Source organism: Ciona robusta, chromosome 14 (assembly GCF_009617815.1).
Source record: "Ciona robusta chromosome 14, ASM961781v2".
In the NCBI taxonomy this organism is placed as follows: Eukaryota; Metazoa; Chordata; class Ascidiacea; order Phlebobranchia; family Cionidae; genus Ciona; species Ciona robusta.
Window position 1 is genome coordinate 1,820,212 of NC_143248.1, and position 19,275 is coordinate 1,839,486.

The window sequence follows — 19,275 nt, forward strand, 5'->3', positions numbered from 1 at the left end:
CTGTTTGTTGTGGCCTTATGTGATGTCTAAACTACTACCAAGCAATATACTTGGCAATACTTGAAAAATATTAAAATGGTTTGGTGTAAACAGGTTTTTGATATAAATTCCCCAATTAGTTTTCTATGCAGGCTCTCTATTTTTAGGTTAAACTAAAATTCAAAACAACTTTTTTTTCATATTATACAACTTATACCCTAAAATTAAAAAAAATGTGACAATTTCAGAAAAAAATTAACAATAAACAAAACTTACCTTTAATTTCCTGCCTGGCACCCCATGTGACATAGTAGTCGTTGTTCATGCATTCCGAAGCATTTATTGACCAGTCATGAGCAAGAATTGAAGATATCATCTGATCAAATTTATCCTTGCCTCTCCCCCCAACTAATCTGTCTCTGTGGCGGAAAATCATGGAAAAAAATTAAAATAAATTTTATAAAAACTTAAAATTAATTTATTTTTATAATTTGTTTATGCTTACAATAAATTATTATTTTAACACAGTTTTTAGCAACAATTTGTTTAAAGAAAACAAGAATTAATAGTAAAAACAGCCATTATAACAGGGTAGAAGTTAAAACAGAAGTATTAAACTTAATGGACAAAAATGCATGACCATTACACCCAAAAACAGATATCTAATATTAAAAATTTGTTAGAAAAGTGTTTATAAATACCTGTAAACACACATAAATAAACCAATTCTGCATTTTGCTGTAATAACAATAAAAACTAACCCTATTTACCTGAAAAGTCGACAAGCTTCATATGTCCATACACTAAGCAGGGATTCAGGTCCTCTACCATCTCCAATCATACATGATACATCATATCTCATTAATGACACGCACCAGTTTGTTAAATCACGTGGCGTGAAAAGATAATGCCCGTGATCGTCACTCAAGTAAGTCTTTCTCACTTGTTCATATATCTGCGTGAAAAACAATACTTTAAATGTCTATTTTTTATGAAAATCGCTATTTTCATTGCTTGTTGTTTTCATGAAAGACATTACATTGAATGACTGTTTTCATTAAAAAAACACCACTTAACACTCATGTTAAACCATGTGTGTTATCATAAACCGAAACACATGGTATTATAAGTGTGAAAAGGATCTTCTGGCATTTTTTTTTCGTCTTGCAAAACTACGAGACATCATCAGGGTTTGCCGTTAAGTGTCTTCCCAAGGAGAAATACTCAAATTATATCAGTACTAACCTTTACAATACAAGCAAAACACAATTTATTTACCTGCACCATGGAAGTAGCAAGCTGTTGTACTTTGGATGGTGAACCCCATACTGAATGATGTTGAAGATCTGGCCTATGGTGTAACACAGGGGTGAGGTATGCAGTGTATATGGCAGATAATTCATTCGTATCAGCATACTCCATGCTAAGGATTCGAACTATAGATGTGAATCTGAATAAATAAAGTAACGTTGGTAATAGGTTTTAAAAAGTAAAAATGCAAATATATGAGTTAAAACATACAAAAGTATGGTTAAAAAAATATAACAAAAAATAGAAAAGTTATGACATTTTTAGTTAAATTTTAGTTAAATTAAAAACATTTTAGTTAAAACTATAGACAAGAACCTGAATAAAAAAGTTGTATTAGTGTTAGGGATGCATATTACAGAATAAGTATATACTACAACAAGGCTTTCCAAACATTTTGCTTGCAGCCCCATTTTAATATGCTAAAATTTTCAGAGACCCTTCTAGGTTCCTAGTATAATATATGCAGTACTTTGTGTAAAATTGGTATACTCTCAGTGACATTAGTTTAGGAGGCCCTGTGCTAGAATACCATACAACAAAAAGCAGATAAGTTTCTATCCAATAAAGCAATATTAAAATCTGAATGTATATCAGTGGCGTAACTAGGGGGAGGTTAAGGAGTCTGCAACCCCCCCATTTAAAATGCTTGGAAATTCCTTTTTAAACAGAATATAAAGCAGATAATTTCCTATCTAATAAAACAATATAAAAATCTGAATCTGTATCAGTGGCGTAACTAGGGGGAGGTTTGGGAATCCGTAACCCCCCATTTAAAATACAAAAAAATTATTTTAAACAGAAGTTTACCTTGTAGAAAGCTTATGCCTGCCAAGTGTAGTAGCTGCATTCATAGAAGCAACTATCTGAACACCTTCCAATCCAACCCATTCATTTTCATCATCATAGAATCCATGGTATGTTAGAAGCTGAAATAAAATTCAAATTGACACAGAAATAATTATTGATTAAACAATCACCCACAAAGTTACATGCTTGGTAACCTGTAAGCTGGCATGAGGTGAATGAAACAGAACACCTGTGTTATAACGACTTTCGTTTGCAAGGATAAAGCAAGTTACATTCGTTCATTCATTCATGGATTAATTAATGATTTTTCACATAAGTTCTAGAGATACAGATTGAAATTTTGTTATAATATTAAAAACACATTTAAGAAAAAAAAACAACCATTTTCATTGGTATGATGTTGCATTTTTTAATTTTTGCAAAAATTTTATTTGTGATTTTTATATGTAATACCTGAAAGTTTTTGTATAAAATAAGCATCAAGCTTCAGTAATTTAAAAAACGGGTTAAAAAAATCTTAAAACAACAGTCATACTACAATAAAAAGTAGCTTTATCAGTTGTAAGAAAGCAAGTTTATGGCTTGTTTGAAATTTTACTTGTTTTTTATTAGTATTTAACAGTTCTGGTAAAAAACAATACCCAAACCATTTTTTTTAAAACAGGCTTAAAAAAAATTGGAAAAAATAAAATTTTAATTTGCAATATTAAAAATAGCTTTACCTGTTGTAAGAAAGCAAGTGTTTGGCTTGTACCCCATTTATCTGGCTTGGGAAGGTTGATATCTTTCAAATAAAGAACCAAATTCTCACATTCTCGAGGTCTAAGAGCTCTACCACTCCCTCCAGTGCTGAAAGTACATGTAAGAGGGATTTTATTAAAGATTAAATAAAATTTATTTCGTCTCTTCGGTCTCGATAACAAAGAATAGGAGAGTTATAAAAGCAAAAGACCGGTAGTAACGTCAAAACAACACTTGCTAAAACATGCTTATTGATAAAAAAAGAAAAAATGTTGCTTTGTTTTTTTCGCAGCACCAGAATCTTAAGGGACATTTGGCTTGCTTAAATTATAGACACCATAGGACCTTACCCATATAGAATATATAGTAGCACTATATATATATATATATATATATATAGCATATGATATTGTATATGATATTGTATGCTTACCCTCCACCACCAAAAGCCATACAAGCTTGCTGTAACTTTTGTATTAGATGGACAGGAGTCGTCTGGGCACTGCAATGTATTGTAGCCACCTAAAAGATAAAAAAATTTGCTGTTGTTAAAAATAGAAATTTATCAATACAGTGCACAACATATACAGCATGTAGTAGTTCTGGCAAGCATATGTTGCCGTTAAGTGTCTTGCACAAGGACATATACATCTGCAACTGTAGCACAACGAGCCTTAAATCCATAACCTCTACAGGCAGGCGCGCTAACCACTTTGCCACAGCGCTAGTATCTTGGTTATTTTTGCATTGGGGGTAACGACAGTCGTTATAACATTCGATTCTAACCTGAGTAGAACGTAGTTTATTAAAGCAATGATGAAGTAGAAGACTTTTTCCACAACCATCGTGACCAACAACAACAAATGGATGACGATTCCCAGGTTTCATCCATTCCATAACATGGTCAATACAACGCTGCATTTCTACTGTTTCAATCTAAGAAAATATTTCAAAAGTTGTGAAATTAGGACATTTTGCTTGAAATTTTTTTTTATAAAATACTGTTTTTTTTTCATGATTAATTCAATGTTGCAGCTCTACCTGTTCAATCTAAAAAAAATATTGAAAAAGTGGTGAAATTTGGCCATTTTTCTGAAAATTTATATAAATGTATGTAGTATTACAAAAGCTAAATTGCGTAAATGGTGGTCAAAAATATATTTCTCTTGTACATTGAATAGATGTGCAGATATAGCATTATAAACATAATTACTATACCTGTTGTTTTGGGACTAAAATAGGAGTAAAATAATAATTTTTTTCTAAAAAATTTAATACTGTTGATTAAAAACACACCAAGCACATACAAAATGCAATTATAAATCTTATTTTAAAATAAAAGCATTTTTACTGACCATAGGGAATTGTTCCATTGAGGTGACAGTCTCTGGTGATATCATTGTAGCGTTGACATCTAAATGATACGAATCCAAACGACCTATGAACAAAACAATATATTCTAATATTACCTCTATTTATTATGCACGAGGTTCTGTGGCATGACACTGAGAGGTCATGAGACCTGAAATTTGGTCCGGAGTTGGCTTATTACCCCAAATTCTACTGTCAGGCGTAATATATTTTCCAAGAACTGATCTTGTGGTATAAAAATGATGGTTATATACTTAAACTTAACAAAGTCTTTCAGTATTACAGATGTAACTTGTTCTCAATAAAATCTATGCTAATATTTACTAGAAGATCTTTTTTTTAAATTACCATACAGTATTTACAATATATTATACAAAATTTTTTTTAAAAAGTAGAAATATTCTTTTTTTTTGGCTCAAATAAAAAAACATATTTTTTACCAGTTTTTGCATTGTAGAACACATTAGTAGGGTTTCTTGTATCTGGTGGTACCTCATGCGCCCATTGTAAAACTTCTTTAGCTAAGTCATTCCTGGTGACTGAGGACAGATTTCCACCAAGGCCTGTTTAAAAGATTCAACTTTAGATAATTTTGTTTTCTGTAGTTTTTTAACAGTTTTTAGTTGTTATTTCATATATAAAAATCAAAATTAATAAAAAATGTTTTTCATTTTTTATTGTTATGGTTTTAAAATTTAGTAGTTTATAAAACTAAAATGTGTAAAAAGATAAACTAAATGTTATAAAAAAATAATTAAATTAAAATGATCAAAATATATCAGCTAGAATATATATAAATGTAAAAGTTAAACTGTAGTCTGTAACCCAACCTAATAAATGGTGACCCGTTTTGGGGTTTAACCCAGAAGGTAAAAAGCATTAGTTTAAACTAAAGTCCTGTGTTTTAGTGTAATATGCCACCTTTTGTCCTATAAAAAAACTTACAATTTTAGAAAAAAACACAGTTAAGAACATATTTACATTTAATTGGAAGAAAATAAGCGTGGTCGCTACACCCAGCCTATGCTATAAAACATTACTACATACATAATACTGTCATTTACTGTCAAACTTTCTATCTTACCTCTTATCAGGCCCACCAAGAAAGCTAGTTTATCTGAACAACCATTTAAATGTGAGAGAGCACTTAGCACCAATCCAACTTTGCTACATTCGACTACAAGACCCGTTGACCGCTGCACCCATTTCAGTGCTCTGTAAGTAATAGACTGGTTAGTTATATTGTGTGCGCTGTGGCACAGTTGGTTGGGCACATGCCTATAAGTAAGATGTAATGGGTTCAAGGATTGTCGCTGCTACCATTGTAGGGGTGTGTGTTCTTGGGCAAGACACTTAACGGCAATTGCTACAACCCAGTAGTCACTAAAGGGTTGTCCAAATTATCAGCCATACATAAAATAAAAACTAATCACCTACAAAGTTGCATTTGTGGTAACTCGTAAGCTGGCACGAGATGTATGAAGAACACCCGTGCTATAACGACTGCCGTTTTTCGGTCACACGAGGATAAAGCAAGTTATATTCATTTATCCATTCATGGTGGGCTGTGGTGTTAGAACTGTATGATTTATATAGCCTTATATTCACTGCCAAGCTAAAATCTGTCTTCCAATACAATAGACATACATGTTGTATTCATACACGATACACCTAATGCCTACTGTTTAGGTATGAAATAGGTGTCTTTTTAAGTTTTTATACACAGGACACACATGGCACATTCATACACCTCATGTTCGCTGTCAAACAGCTTATAAAATAGACGTCTTCTTATACACCATACACACATGGTGTATTCATACACCTAATTGTCAAGTTATAAGATGACTGTTTTACCAATATAGCATAATCATACACTATGGGCTCGAAACTAATTAATACAGCACAAAAGCAATACAACACCTAGCAACTTAAAATATTACTATTAGCAAAAAATATTCTCCTTAAAAAACTTTCAAGTGATAACATGGCAATTATACCAGTATGGTATAATCATATAATACAGGTCTGGAGCTAATTATTACAGCACAGAAGCAATACAGCACCTAGCAACTTTATAATATTAGAGAGAAATTGTTCACCTGTAAAAATAATCTTCAATCCAGCCCTCCAATTTCATCTGAAGATCCTCTGGTTGCTTCTTCATCCAGGATCGCACGAGAGCCGTAACATCCGTGTCTTCTTCACTGAGGAAGATCATTCCCATTCTGTAAAAAAAAATTTAAAAAAATTTGAACTAAAAAAATTTTTAAGTCTTTCAAATTTAACAAAAAATAATTATTATTTTTTCGTGTAAGTCTGAAAGAATAGCCCTCGTTTCCAAAAAAATATCCTTAAAAGTTAAAACTACTACCTTTCAAAAAAATACCCCAAAATTACCACCTTTTTAATAAAACACTCTACAAAACCTTCTATAAATTGCTTTAAATCAATTCTTCCCCAACAAACAATACTCAAAAATAACTGAGACTCTTCCAAACAAAACTTTTTTTTTTAATTTCAAAATATATTTTTGGAAAACTCATTAGAAAACAAAATTTCCAAAACATCTAAATACCTTGATATAGTAGCAGGAGAAGCACAGCTGAGGTCATGAGTCTCGAACACAAAATTTACGTTTGGGCCAAACTGTATCCTCTCTCCAGAGGGCATCGTGAGCAAGTGATTATCGTCAAGTACGGAGTTTAGCGATTCGATCCATTCTGGATCTATGTCACCATCACATACAATCCAAGAGTGAACGTCCTAAAAAATATTTTTTTCTAATAAAAATAGAATACTTAACATGTTACTGATTATAAAGTGTGTTGAAATTGGATTTTTTAGAAAGATTTATCTTTAAATATCATTTTTTAAAAATTATGAAAAAAAATAAACAGTAATAAATATGATACTGATTATAAAGTGTGTTAATATTGGATTTTTCAGAAAAGATTTATCTTTGAGAACAATTTTCAAAAAAAATTTTAGAAAAAAAACAAACTGTTAATATTTGATTATTTAGAAAAGATTTATCTTTAAAAAGAATTTTCATGTGAAAAACTTTTCCATGAAAAAAAATCAAATAATCACATAACTACCGTTATACACAGTAGGCACTTACAGGTTGTCTAAATACTCATTAGTCAAATTTTAAACCAAAATAATGAAAAATCCCCACAAAAAATAATCACCCACAAAGTTATATGGTAACTCGTAAGCAGGTACTATGTGTGTGAAATAGAATACCCGTGTTATAACGACTGTTGTTTTCCGGCCACAAGACAAAGCAAGTTACATTCATTCTTACCAGAGGTTCACGGACCACATCTCTTGCGCTGTTGGTTAAAACACCATCGGACCACTCTCTGGTGTCCAAATCAATTTTACCGAGCAGTTGGTTTCGTGGCATGGACTTTGGGTTCATGGTGTGGAGTTTGACCACGCGGCCAAGCCGTGACAAGGCGCCACGCAAAACATGCCACAAAGTTGTTTTACCTAGATTTAAAATTATTTAATTTTTTTATTTATTTTTTTATTCACATTTTAGCCAGTCTTCTAAAGTTTTATTTACATTTCAGGCAGTTTCTAAAATCCAATATATTTTAGCTTTGTGGTTTAGGCAAAACTACAAATTATTATACCACCAAAACAGTTTAAAAAAAGAACCACAACAAAACCTTTATCAGTTAAAAAATAAACCATAAAAAATTACTATACAAATGCATAGGAACCAAAAACACTCAGAAAAACACTTTTTCCACAAAAAAGTCAAAACCACCAAAAATAAACCAAAATTGGTAAAAAAACTACCTGAACCAGAAGGACCAACAATAACCACTCCCATTCTTTGCTGTAGTTGTTCATGAAGTTCTAAAATCTTTTTTTTCTGTCGGTCTTGTGGATCTAGATGCATTTCATTGCACTGTGCGTCGATAGCAGCACGCAAACTTTCTTGCTCCATTTCTAAAGTAAATATAGGAATTTTAGAATCAGGATTTGAAATAAATAAAATATGGCAGATTTTTAGCTGTCATATTTACTATTTAGTCTCAAGGTGGAAAACTTGGTGTTCAAAAATAAGTTATACTTTCTAAGTTGTTAAAAAACTGAGGTTTTGTAAACTAGATCTCCAAATTCGGGGAAGCTAAACTTGCAATGTAGCTTTATTAAACAAAAAGTTGCAGAACTTTTGGGCTATCTTTTCAAGTATAAATATGTCAGACCTTAAATAAGTCCTTGCTATTTTTTGTTTATATTTTTAGATTATATTTGTAAATGTATTACCATACATGCAAAAATTCTTCTTAATAAAACACGCCTGTGCCAGATTAAAATGTACATAAATATAAAAAAAAACTAATAAAAATCCTATAAAATAGCATAACCAAATCACTCTTACAATAAAAAAAAAAATAGAAATTGCAAAACACTGTTAGGCTTTAACAGTAAACAAAGCAAAAAAAAAGAGTTACCCCACCTTGGAAAACTATATTGGGAAACACATCTTTTACAAGAGCGTCGAACCTCTGGCTATCAGCGAATGATAATTTAGATAGAGTGTTGATTCTTAAAGCTTGTACGACAAGTTTGCATTCATCATCAGGGGTTATCTAAAAATAGTTTTACTCAATTTTTTATTTTCAATTATAAAATTGTGAAAAAATACGAACCGAATGTAAATCTCACTTGAAAACTGCAAAAACTTATAAAGATTATAGAAAAAAAAAAATTTGTTGTTTTTAATTATAGGGAAAATATTTTTCACTTTATTATTAAAAGACAAATTAATTCAGACTTTTTCCCCAAAAAATGATATCTTAGGAAAAAATTAAACAAAAATCAGCTCTTAAGTTTTGTAATTAAAATTAAGAATAAAAATATAAATTGTTACTTAAAATACCTTAGTCTCTGAATTTTCCGTTTTTCTTCTTAAATTATGTAATGCCTGTCCACTGCCCCTGAGAACAGTTTTAAGCGCACGGAGACCCCAGTCATAATGTTGTTGTGGTGTCAGTAGTTCACGTGCGAGGTTAAAAACAGCAACAAGTTTTCGACCTAATGCTTTGCCTTCGCCAAAACCCTCAGAAAATAGAATCACCTAAAAATTTTTGCGTAAAAAAAATTAGGTTAAAAACAAAACAGAACATTGGGTTTTACATACTCAGTTTCACAAGTATTACTTAATCAATTTTGTGCATTTTTGCAGTTTGTTAAAAAAATGTTATTTGGTGAATAATATCTGCATTTCATGACAAAAATGTGTTGCAAAAGTGACAATCTTTAATCAAAACTGTGTGTTATTTCATTATGCTTTGGGGACCACAATTAGAAATGGAAAAAAAAATAGTTTTAAAAGATTTTTTATATTTTTTAACAACTTCTTAACTGTCCACTTTAAAAATGGTTTACGGCACCTTATTTCTTGCATATATGTGTATGAAACAGAACATCCATGTTATAATGACTGTCGTTTTCCAGCCACCCAAGGATTAAGTTAGTTTCATTCATATATGTCAGTCTTTTAACACTTAAATGAATCAAAATTTTACCTCAGCAATTTGCTCATTGTCGGGTTTAGACATAGCTACAGGTCTGAACAATTGTTTTAAGTTGTCTGGTAGCTTCTGTCTCCCACCATACCCCTTTCCCGCTGGGTTCATGGTGATAAAAATGCCGGAGTTGGGATTAATATCAACCTAAAAAGATAATTTAAAAATAAGAAAATAAGTAAAAATCCCCGGAAAAGTTATTTTTAGAGAATGTTATTATCCACCTAAAAAGATAATTTTAGGGTATGAAAAACAAAATCCCAAAAATGTGTTTAGCAGACAATTGCACTGTATGTGACTTAATTTTATGTTGAAATTTGTAGTACAGAATTAAAATACATATTTCTACTAAAATCTACATATTAAAAATCATTGTAATTAATAACTGAGACAGTTAGAGGCAAAAATATGTAACTTTCAAAAATAAAGCCAACAAAAAGTAGTAATTTTAACATAAGAAAACTATGAATCCTACAGAAAGTGGCAATGTGTGGGATTTGCATTTACTTTGGCTTTTCTGTAAACTATTGATACGTACTTTATTAACATAAAAAAAACTGTAAAAAAATAGAAAACTATGAAAAATTGGCTGTTTTTAGTCTGTTTTCAGAAATAATGCAAACACCAAATAACTTTATTAAATTTTTAAAAAACTTAATTTTTTTAGACCAAAAATTCTTAAAAAAGTAAATTAAAAGCCATAAAAATGCTATCAGGCCATTTTTTTTTAAATTTTAGAAAAAAAATAATAAAAAAAAGTTGTCCCAAACATACCTGTCTTCCCAACAGTTCAATGTTAGCAGCTCTGCTTTTCAATGCAGCTTGTATGACTTGTATGTCCATAGAGACGGTAGATAACACAACCTCTTCAAGCCTATTAAACTCATCAAAGCAACCCCATGCTCCACACTTAACCAAGCCAATGAAAATTCGACCCATTGATTTGACATCGATGCCCTAAATCAAAAAATATATTTTTTTAATAAAAATTTGAAAGTACAAATCCATTATATAACAAATAAAAATTTTTAAAAGATTTTACATCCAATAGTACTGATTAAAACATTTGTAGTTGTTTTTGTGTCAATATTTATTATTTGGTACAACAACTTCTTTGTATTTGCATAATTTTTTAATGTTCAGTTTATATTTTAAAATTTCTGAATAAATTCTGTCAAAACTTTTAAACTATTGAAAAATAAAGTCAAAAATTTGGAATTTTTTAAAAATCACACTGTAAAAAATAAAGAGCTCTCATTTTTTTCTTTTTTTTAAAATAAAAAAAAATACAAAATTGAATATCATACCTCATCACAGTTAAAAACAAGGACTTGTCTTCCAAATAAACCTCCTAAGGCTTTCACTGATTCAGTTTTTCCGGTTCCCGCCGGTCCATACGGGTTCCCACCCAACCCCATATGCATACCTTGTGTTAACGTAAGGTAGCATTTATCTGTTAGGGGCGTGTGGACTAGCTTGGGTGCGTTGCCCTATAGAAAAATTATTAAAAAAATATTTTATTAAAATTTGAAATTTGTTAAAAATTGAAATTTATTAAAATTTAAAAATATTTTATTAAAATTTGAAATTTGTTAAAATTTGAAATTTATTAAAATTTAAAATTATTTTATTAAAATTTGAAATTTGTAAAAATTTGAAATTTTTTAAAATTTAAAATTATTTTATTAAAATTTGAAGTTTATTTAAAAAATCTGTGGCCTATGCCTAGATTAATTAAAAACAAGGCTGGAATTAAACAATATTAAAATTTATACCTAAAAACAATCAATGACTTTTTAAAAAGTTGGCACAAAAAAAAGATAACAAATTCGTCAAAAAATTGGGTAAAAATGTGAAAATTGTTGAAAAACATGGGTTTCGAGTCAAAAAATGTCTTTCCACATGCAAAAAGTAACAAAATAATAAATATTTTCACCTGATATTCAAACGTGTAATCAAACTTTGCGTCCACCATTTTCATGGATGCAGAATTATCCGAATAATATCGAAGCTGTTTCTGCCAAATCCATTCTGATATATTCCGGATGTTGCTCTTTATCAGTTGCTCCACTACGTCAATATTGTGGATAATATCAAGAATCAGGGATTTCAGTTTCAGATCAAGGACATGAGCCTCTGGAAACGGAAACAAAAAATAAAAAAATTAAATAAAAAAAATTAATAAAAAAAATGAAATTTTTAAAAATCTGTAAAAAAATTTTCAAATATGAAAATTTTCATAAAAAATGTGAAATAGTAAAAAAAAATACATCCAATAAAACAAACCTGTTTCACCGATCTCAGTAGCATTGATATATACAGATGTATAAGATCGCAGTTTCTTTTCTAAATCTCCTCGTAACTGCTGAAGCTTATTTTCTCTTATGGAAGCCTCACAGTTCTTAGCAAAAGCTATTTGTTCCCCAAGACATAAGATCTTGTGAAAAAATTAAATGATAAATGTTGTTGCAAATTGACTGTAATTTAAATTTTGACAACAAGATATATTATATAGTAGGGTGGGAGAAGATAGGACACATTTTCGTTCTATTTTCTCAGTGCATTTGGTAATAAACAAAGGACATTTAAAGAATTATAAAACCGTATTCTCACGACTCCCATAGGCCACAATCAGAATATTTGGATATTATGTGCTCAAGGTGTCCCGTCTTCCCCACCCTACTATGCACATTTTGTTTTTTGTATGAAGATTATTTTGTTTATTATACTTAAAAACAAGGTTGTTTTAAAATAACTTTGGTAAAAAATGGTAAAAAAAACTTGGCCCAAAAATTGTACAAAATTTGAAAAATTATATATATATATATATAATATAATTTTAGTCAAAAATTTTTAATCCAATTTCGTTCAAAATTTCAAAAACTTTGCAAAACGTAAACATTTAATTGGATACTATGTTCTGACTTATGCAAAAACTGCTTAAGTTTTAAAAAGTAAATGTATAATATACCTGAGATGGGAACTGTGCAGGGTCATGACTAGTAGTACGTATATTATTAGTGGTTAATATACGTAAGGTATCTTTCATTTGGTCCGATAAGTTCATTAACCATTCCTGGAAAAAAAGTATGTATTGTTATTATACGTACGTAATTTGACTTATTACATGTGGCAAAAAAATGACTGTTTCATACACTTCGTGCCTGCTTATGAATTCCCACGTATGTAACTTATTTACTCTTGCACGGCGGGGTAACAACAGTCTTTATAACACAAATGTTCTGTTTCATACACCTCCTGACTGCTTACAAGTTACCACGTATGTAAATTATGTATTCTCGCATGGCGAGGCAACAACAGTGGTTATAACATGGATGTTCTGTTTCATACACCTCATGCCAGCTTACAAGTTGCCACATATGTAACTTTGTGTGTGATTATTTATGACCGTATGACAATTTAGAGAACTAAACTAGTAAGCAAATGCCGTTAAGTGTCTTGCCCAAGGACACAAACAACAAAATAAATAGCAGCGACGAGCCTTGAACCCATAGCCCTTGGGTTAGAAGCAGGTACGCTAACCACTGCGAATTGTATGTTGTTTAGTGGTTATTCACTTGTATTGCCATCAAAGGATACCAGGTTCTATGACAGTGATACTGACAGACTTAAGGGATATTGCTCCAACCCATTTGTCACTAGAGGGTTGTAGCACCTTGGGTGTTGTGGTAATGGACTAACTCTCACTATACAGAATCCATGCCATACTATAGGACCCTATATAGGACCTTACTCAGTTAGAACAAAAATACTGCAGTCTCAATGGCCATAGGTAAGATAGGGCTTTCATTTCATGTTTCAATTAAAAAAAAAACTAATTCATCTTCAGTGGTGTTAAACTAAACCTTTAAAAAGTTAAAAAACCAAAACCTTTAAAAATTAAAATGAATTCTTAAAAAAACAAAACTACCAAAAAAAAACTGCAAAAAATTAAGATATAATACCTCTACATCAGTAGTAACATGCACAGGCTGCATTAGTGGCACCAATTCACCATCTAAACTCTTCATGGCCAATATCTGCTTTGATTCCTCGTCAGAACTGAACTTAACTGAGTGAATGCCGGCAAAAAGTTTCTTCAAATGCGATTGAATGACAGAGGGGTTGGTAGACTGAAAAAAAACAGTATGTTAAGTTGAAGTAAAGTTTTTTTAGAACTAGAGGGTACTAGGTTCAAGGCTTACTGTTTGTGGTTGGTATTTTATAGTATAAGTAAGTTATGTTAGATTTTTGACGTTGTAGAAGAGTGGTTAGCGCTTGTTTTCTAATCAAAAGATTAGAGACCAGTAATTTAAGCTATATGATCTAAGCAGTATACAGTTTATATAAGGCATATACAGATGTTATAACTTCTGTAGGCATCCCATTACCTAAGAATGAATAAGTGTAAGCCACTTAATCAGTTATTAAATTACACGCAAATTATACGTGAATTAAACTTTACCTATATGTTTAAACTATACTACAAATAGTTTTCTGTATTCATAAAGTGAAACATGCAACAGGAATTTAGAATTGGTCCAGTAACCCATTTATAAATTAAAGCTGATATATAGTAGGGTGGGGAAGATGGGACACCTTTTCAATCTATTTTCTCGTCCTATTTGGTAGTAAACAAAAAACAATGAAAGAATTATAAAACCGTATCCTCACGACTTCCATAGACCGTTGTTAATTGTTTAAAATACAATCAGGATATTTAGATATTATGTGCCAAAGTTGTCCCGTCTCACCCTACCCTAAAACACGATCAGAATATTTGGATATTAAGGTGTCCCGTCTTCCCCCACCCTAATATTAGTAAAAGATTCACCTGTCCCAATATTTCAAGCAAATCATCATCTCCAATGAAGTAAAATCGCGGGAAAGCGTTTCGTTTTTCCTCCAAATATTCATTGAGGGACCTCTGGCACCTTTGCAGTTGATCCAGCATAGTGGAAAGCTGACTTCTTAAGCCAGTATGGCCAACTATAGACAGAACGCGGCCATCTCTGCCTATGTCAGACATTATGGACCTAAAATAAAAGAGTGTATGGTTAGAAAAATTAAAATTTAGAATATATATGTATATATATATATGAGTGTTTTGCATAATTTTATAAATATTAGAAAATAAATTGAAATTTAGAATGTGAGTGTTTTGCATTTTTGTAAAATACAATTTATTTGATATTAAATTGCTAAAAATATACCATATATTTTCAATGTGTCATGTTAGTGCCGACACAAAATCTGGCAAATTATGCCACAAAAAAACTGGTAGAAAATTGCTAAAAACAATACTTGCAGACAACAGCAAATTACAGTTTTTTTAAGAAATTTCAATTTTTTAATATTTTTCACAAAAAAGGAGAAAAATCTAAAATATTAAAAAAAAATTACTTTAAATTAAAATTAAAAATGATAAAAATCTTCACCTGAAATCAACATCCACTCTTTCAAATCTTGCCTGCTCCCTCGGAAGAGCCCCATGTCCGAAGATCGGCTCAAGGTAAACCCACTTCCTCTGGATGGAGTTGATCTGACGAAGATGCTCGTCAAGGTCGACCAATTTTTTCTCCCAAACTCCAGTTTTATCTTCAAACCCGGAGTAGTATGGCGAGTCTTTTAGCGACTGCAGCAAGCATTGGTTGTCTCCAACCTGTGTGGAATTTGATATGGTTGTGTTTGTGTACCAAGTTTCCAGTTTGTTTTCTCCATTCCATTATTTCGCTGTATTTTATACGCTTCTTTTGCAGAGACTGACGATGCCATTTAGGCGAAATATATTTCTCAATTACCATTAGTGGTTGGACTTGATTTTTGTTTGTTACATTTTCGACTATATGTACATCAGATCAGGGTCAGATTCGCGGAATTTATTCCAAGTCATTCCAGTTTGTCCCTCTTCCATATAGACAGCTTTTATTGCCAGAAGTTTCAGGTAAAATTAAAAAATTAAAATACCTTTGAATATAAGTATTTTAAACACAATTCCATATATAGTAGAGTGGGGAAAGACAAGACACCTTTGCACTTAATATCCAAATATCCTTATTGTCAGCGGTGTAAAAAGTGCCTATTTTCGATGCCGCCGGCATCGGCCGGAATTTTTTTAAACTGCCGGCAAAAAAACGGCCGGCGTGGGAATCCGGAATTTATTTACTTCGCCGGCTGCGTAACATTTCGTTTCGTGTTAACGTATGCGTAAGTTACCTATTCGTGCAGTTCTGACGTAACAAACAGCTTTATATTATCATAAATTCGGCATTTATGCGGAGACAATGGCAATTGTGACCTAACATTACTAGCTATGTCGTAATGCACTTGCGGTATTTGATTGCGCCATAATAGGGATTGTGACTAATGTTATACGTAACAAGACGAACAAATATTTTAACTCGTGTTACGGAATATAAAACACAGACAATCTTAAAGCACTATTAAATTCCCGGTAATTATTATTACAAAGAAAATGAGTTGCAGGTAGAAACGTGTGAGTTTTTAACTGTAGTTGGTAATCGCCGATTAGTTTTATAGTTTTATTAAAGTAGCAATCCTAGTGGAGTATTCCTTGCTTAAACTAGCGTCTGTTATTAATTTCAATGTTGACCGGACAAAGTTTGTCGCGCGTAGTATAAATGACACTATGCCGTATTTATTAGAAAAGCTCAGTAGCAAAACTTTAATTTTACGGCTAAATGTTTAGTCCTGTGACACTTACGCGTGTGTTACACATGAAAATCGTCGCGGAAAACAGACTTTGATCCGGAAAAGACGAAACATGATTGACACATTTTTAATTAAATTTCTACGCTACGAAGGACCGCGGAAGAAACCATAAGGCTTGTATCCAAAAGCCTCGTACATGGTGAAAGCGGCGCACGAACGCGGGGCTATAGATAGAGATGCAAAATTTGACGTCAGAACACACGCGCCGGAAAAACTGCCGGAAAAATATAAATGCAAACCGGTATCGGCCGGATTTTTATTTTTTACATGCCTGCTTATTGTATTTTAAACAAATAACAACGGTCTATGAGAGTCGTGTGAATACGGTTTTATAATTCTTTGAATGTTCTTTGTGTTTAACCAAATGGGACGAGAAAATAGAATAAAACGATGTCCCATCTTTCCTCACCCCACTACAAAGAAGTTCCATCTTCCCCCATCCTACTATTTGTTTAATACCCTACCTCATTCAGAAGGTCTTTCCATTCCTTTATCAGCTTTATAGGTCTATTAGCGCTATCTTGATACTCAGTGAATGTGAACACAGCCCCAGCCCCCCACAGTTCAAGGTCGCGCAATGCTTCTCTTATGGAGACTTCACCCTGAGCCCGACTGTTTAATTCCTGACAAAAAACAAAGAATATTAAATTAGGTGTTTTATCCTAATGCCAATTGCTCTAACCTAATGGTCATTAATGGGTTTTACAAATTATCAGCCATACATAAAAAAAGTCCTCAAAAAATAATCACCCAAAAAGTAACATACATGGTAACTCGTAAGCTGGCACGAGGTGTATGAAACAACGACTGTCGTTTTCTCTCCACGTAAGGATAAAGTAAGTTACATTCATTTAAAAAACCACCTTTAATTCTTGTATCTTGGCGGCAATCGTTGGTGCCACTGATAGGATGTCACGAAAAGTTAACCGCTCCAATGTGGTGCCTCTCGGCAAACCGATCAACCGGAACAGATCCAACCAGTGGTCATGTGACAGGTGTTCACCTCGGACGTATTTAAGTCCAGGAATTATTTCCTAAAAAAATTTTCGAGAAAATTAATAAACATTTTTTTAAAGTTGTAGGATTTTTGTTTGTTCTTTTAAAATACAAACAACACATAGTAAAAATATATGGAAACAGCAGGTAATTGTACCAGAAAGAAATATAAATCAATTTATGTACATTGTTTATAACAAATAGATTGAGTGTGTATAAAAACAGTGTTGACCAAAACAGTATATATATATACTAAAACAGTGTTGACCAAAACAGTATATATATTTACTAAAACAGTGTTGACCAAAACAGTATATATATATATACTAAAACAGTGTTGACCAAAAAAGATAATTATTTCCTAACATTCTTTCACCTTATACACAGAAATATCTTTCTGTAGTTTAACAGACATCATTGTTGGGTCTTGTTGTCGTAACCTGTCCTCCCATGAAAGAAGAAACTCCTCAAATGAATAAGTTTTCCCCCTGTAAGAAATGAAAAGTATTTTTTATTGACAAGTGATTTTGTAAAAATTAAATCTTTTTTTGAAATTTTTTTATGGAGTGCTTATATAATGCTTATAAAATAGGTTCAAGGCTCGACTCTGCTACCATTGTGGGCATCTGTGTCTTTAGGCAAGTAACTTAACGGCAATTGCTTCAACCCAGTGGTCACTAACTAGTTGTTCAAACAGTCAGACAGGCATACATAAAAACCAAAATCACCCACAAATTGAAACCACTATCGTTGCCCCGCCCTGTGAGGGTAAATAAATTACATACATGGTAACTTGTAAGCTGGCACGGGGTGTGTAAAACAGAACACCCTGTGTTACAAGACAGCCAAATACTCTAAAAACAGCCATAATACACAAACCTGAATGATATCCAGTCTTGTAGAGCCATTTCATTAAGTCCACCATGAAAATCTTCATATAAAAGCCAAATAACTTCCATTCCTTCTAAATCGACTCTAATTTCTTCAGCAAGTGTAAAGTCAGGTTCTGGTAGCTCAAAGCTCTTGCAATCAAAGCTGTAAATAAGGGCAAGTTAGAAAACGCAAAATTGTATAAAAAAATGGTAACAAAAAAACAAAATTTTATAAAAAAATTTGTAAACATAAAAAAAAATTTTAACGCATGAAAGTTTTATTTTATCTTTTCAATTATGACAGCGGAAATTAAATTAATAAAAGCAGAAAAAATATTGACAACAAAACTACAGTCATTCAATACATGCTGCAGGTAAAAACTGGGAAATGTAAAAATGCTGAGTGGCTAAATCTGTTCACCTAGGAGTTAGGTCAGAGCTGGCCTATTAACATTTTATCAGGATTTTTTTTTATTTTAAAATCAACAGTTTTGAACTTAACTTACAGAAGCAATTGCAGGTTAAAAAACACAAAACTTTTAAAAAATTTAAAAAATATGCAAAAAATAAAACACAAAATTTGATTTTATCTTTTCAAATTAAATAACTAAGATAGAGTTAACCACAAAACTTACAGAAGTTGTTCTTTGGTGTGATTTAACTCCGCAAATTCATCTTTTCTGTCTTTGATCGCTTTCACTGCATTGGCAAGTCTTTCTTTGTCTCCAGATTCAATGACATCATCACCCGGTTTCAACTGGTTCCATCTGGCTGAGAACTTGTCCAGTTCGGCCAGAAACGAGTCTACTCTGGATTCTACACCAGCTTTCATGACTGAAATCTAAAAAAAGCAAATATAATAATACAAACATATTTTTTTGTAAAATTTATACATTGCTTTTTTTTTGTTAAAA

General features: G+C 31.7%; 1 protein-coding gene across 2 annotated transcripts in view; it reads right to left on the reverse strand.

The window, feature by feature from the left end:
* The window catches only part of LOC149724837 (cytoplasmic dynein 2 heavy chain 1-like), a 58,078-nt gene that overhangs the window by 25,704 nt on the left and 13,099 nt on the right, over positions 1 to 19,275 (reverse strand). For both annotated transcript variants that reach the window (XM_089892307.1, XM_089892306.1), the window contains exons 19-48: positions 18,997 to 19,202; positions 18,369 to 18,524; positions 17,866 to 17,977; positions 17,357 to 17,527; positions 16,958 to 17,116; positions 15,200 to 15,423; positions 14,596 to 14,797; positions 13,727 to 13,894; positions 12,733 to 12,837; positions 12,048 to 12,198; positions 11,698 to 11,897; positions 11,069 to 11,251; positions 10,536 to 10,718; positions 9,762 to 9,908; positions 9,113 to 9,310; positions 8,690 to 8,822; positions 8,023 to 8,175; positions 7,520 to 7,707; positions 6,788 to 6,975; positions 6,312 to 6,437; positions 5,294 to 5,424; positions 4,650 to 4,772; positions 4,194 to 4,276; positions 3,625 to 3,774; positions 3,272 to 3,360; positions 2,820 to 2,946; positions 2,098 to 2,216; positions 1,258 to 1,429; positions 750 to 934; positions 256 to 398 (exon numbers count right to left, since the gene is read on the reverse strand). In XM_089892307.1, coding sequence (XP_089748433.1) covers positions 256 to 398; positions 750 to 934; positions 1,258 to 1,429; positions 2,098 to 2,216; positions 2,820 to 2,946; positions 3,272 to 3,360; positions 3,625 to 3,774; positions 4,194 to 4,276; positions 4,650 to 4,772; positions 5,294 to 5,424; positions 6,312 to 6,437; positions 6,788 to 6,975; positions 7,520 to 7,707; positions 8,023 to 8,175; positions 8,690 to 8,822; positions 9,113 to 9,310; positions 9,762 to 9,908; positions 10,536 to 10,718; positions 11,069 to 11,251; positions 11,698 to 11,897; positions 12,048 to 12,198; positions 12,733 to 12,837; positions 13,727 to 13,894; positions 14,596 to 14,797; positions 15,200 to 15,423; positions 16,958 to 17,116; positions 17,357 to 17,527; positions 17,866 to 17,977; positions 18,369 to 18,524; positions 18,997 to 19,202 — 4,675 coding nt within the window. The remainder of the gene's footprint in view (positions 1 to 255; positions 399 to 749; positions 935 to 1,257; positions 1,430 to 2,097; positions 2,217 to 2,819; positions 2,947 to 3,271; positions 3,361 to 3,624; positions 3,775 to 4,193; positions 4,277 to 4,649; positions 4,773 to 5,293; positions 5,425 to 6,311; positions 6,438 to 6,787; positions 6,976 to 7,519; positions 7,708 to 8,022; positions 8,176 to 8,689; positions 8,823 to 9,112; positions 9,311 to 9,761; positions 9,909 to 10,535; positions 10,719 to 11,068; positions 11,252 to 11,697; positions 11,898 to 12,047; positions 12,199 to 12,732; positions 12,838 to 13,726; positions 13,895 to 14,595; positions 14,798 to 15,199; positions 15,424 to 16,957; positions 17,117 to 17,356; positions 17,528 to 17,865; positions 17,978 to 18,368; positions 18,525 to 18,996; positions 19,203 to 19,275) is intronic.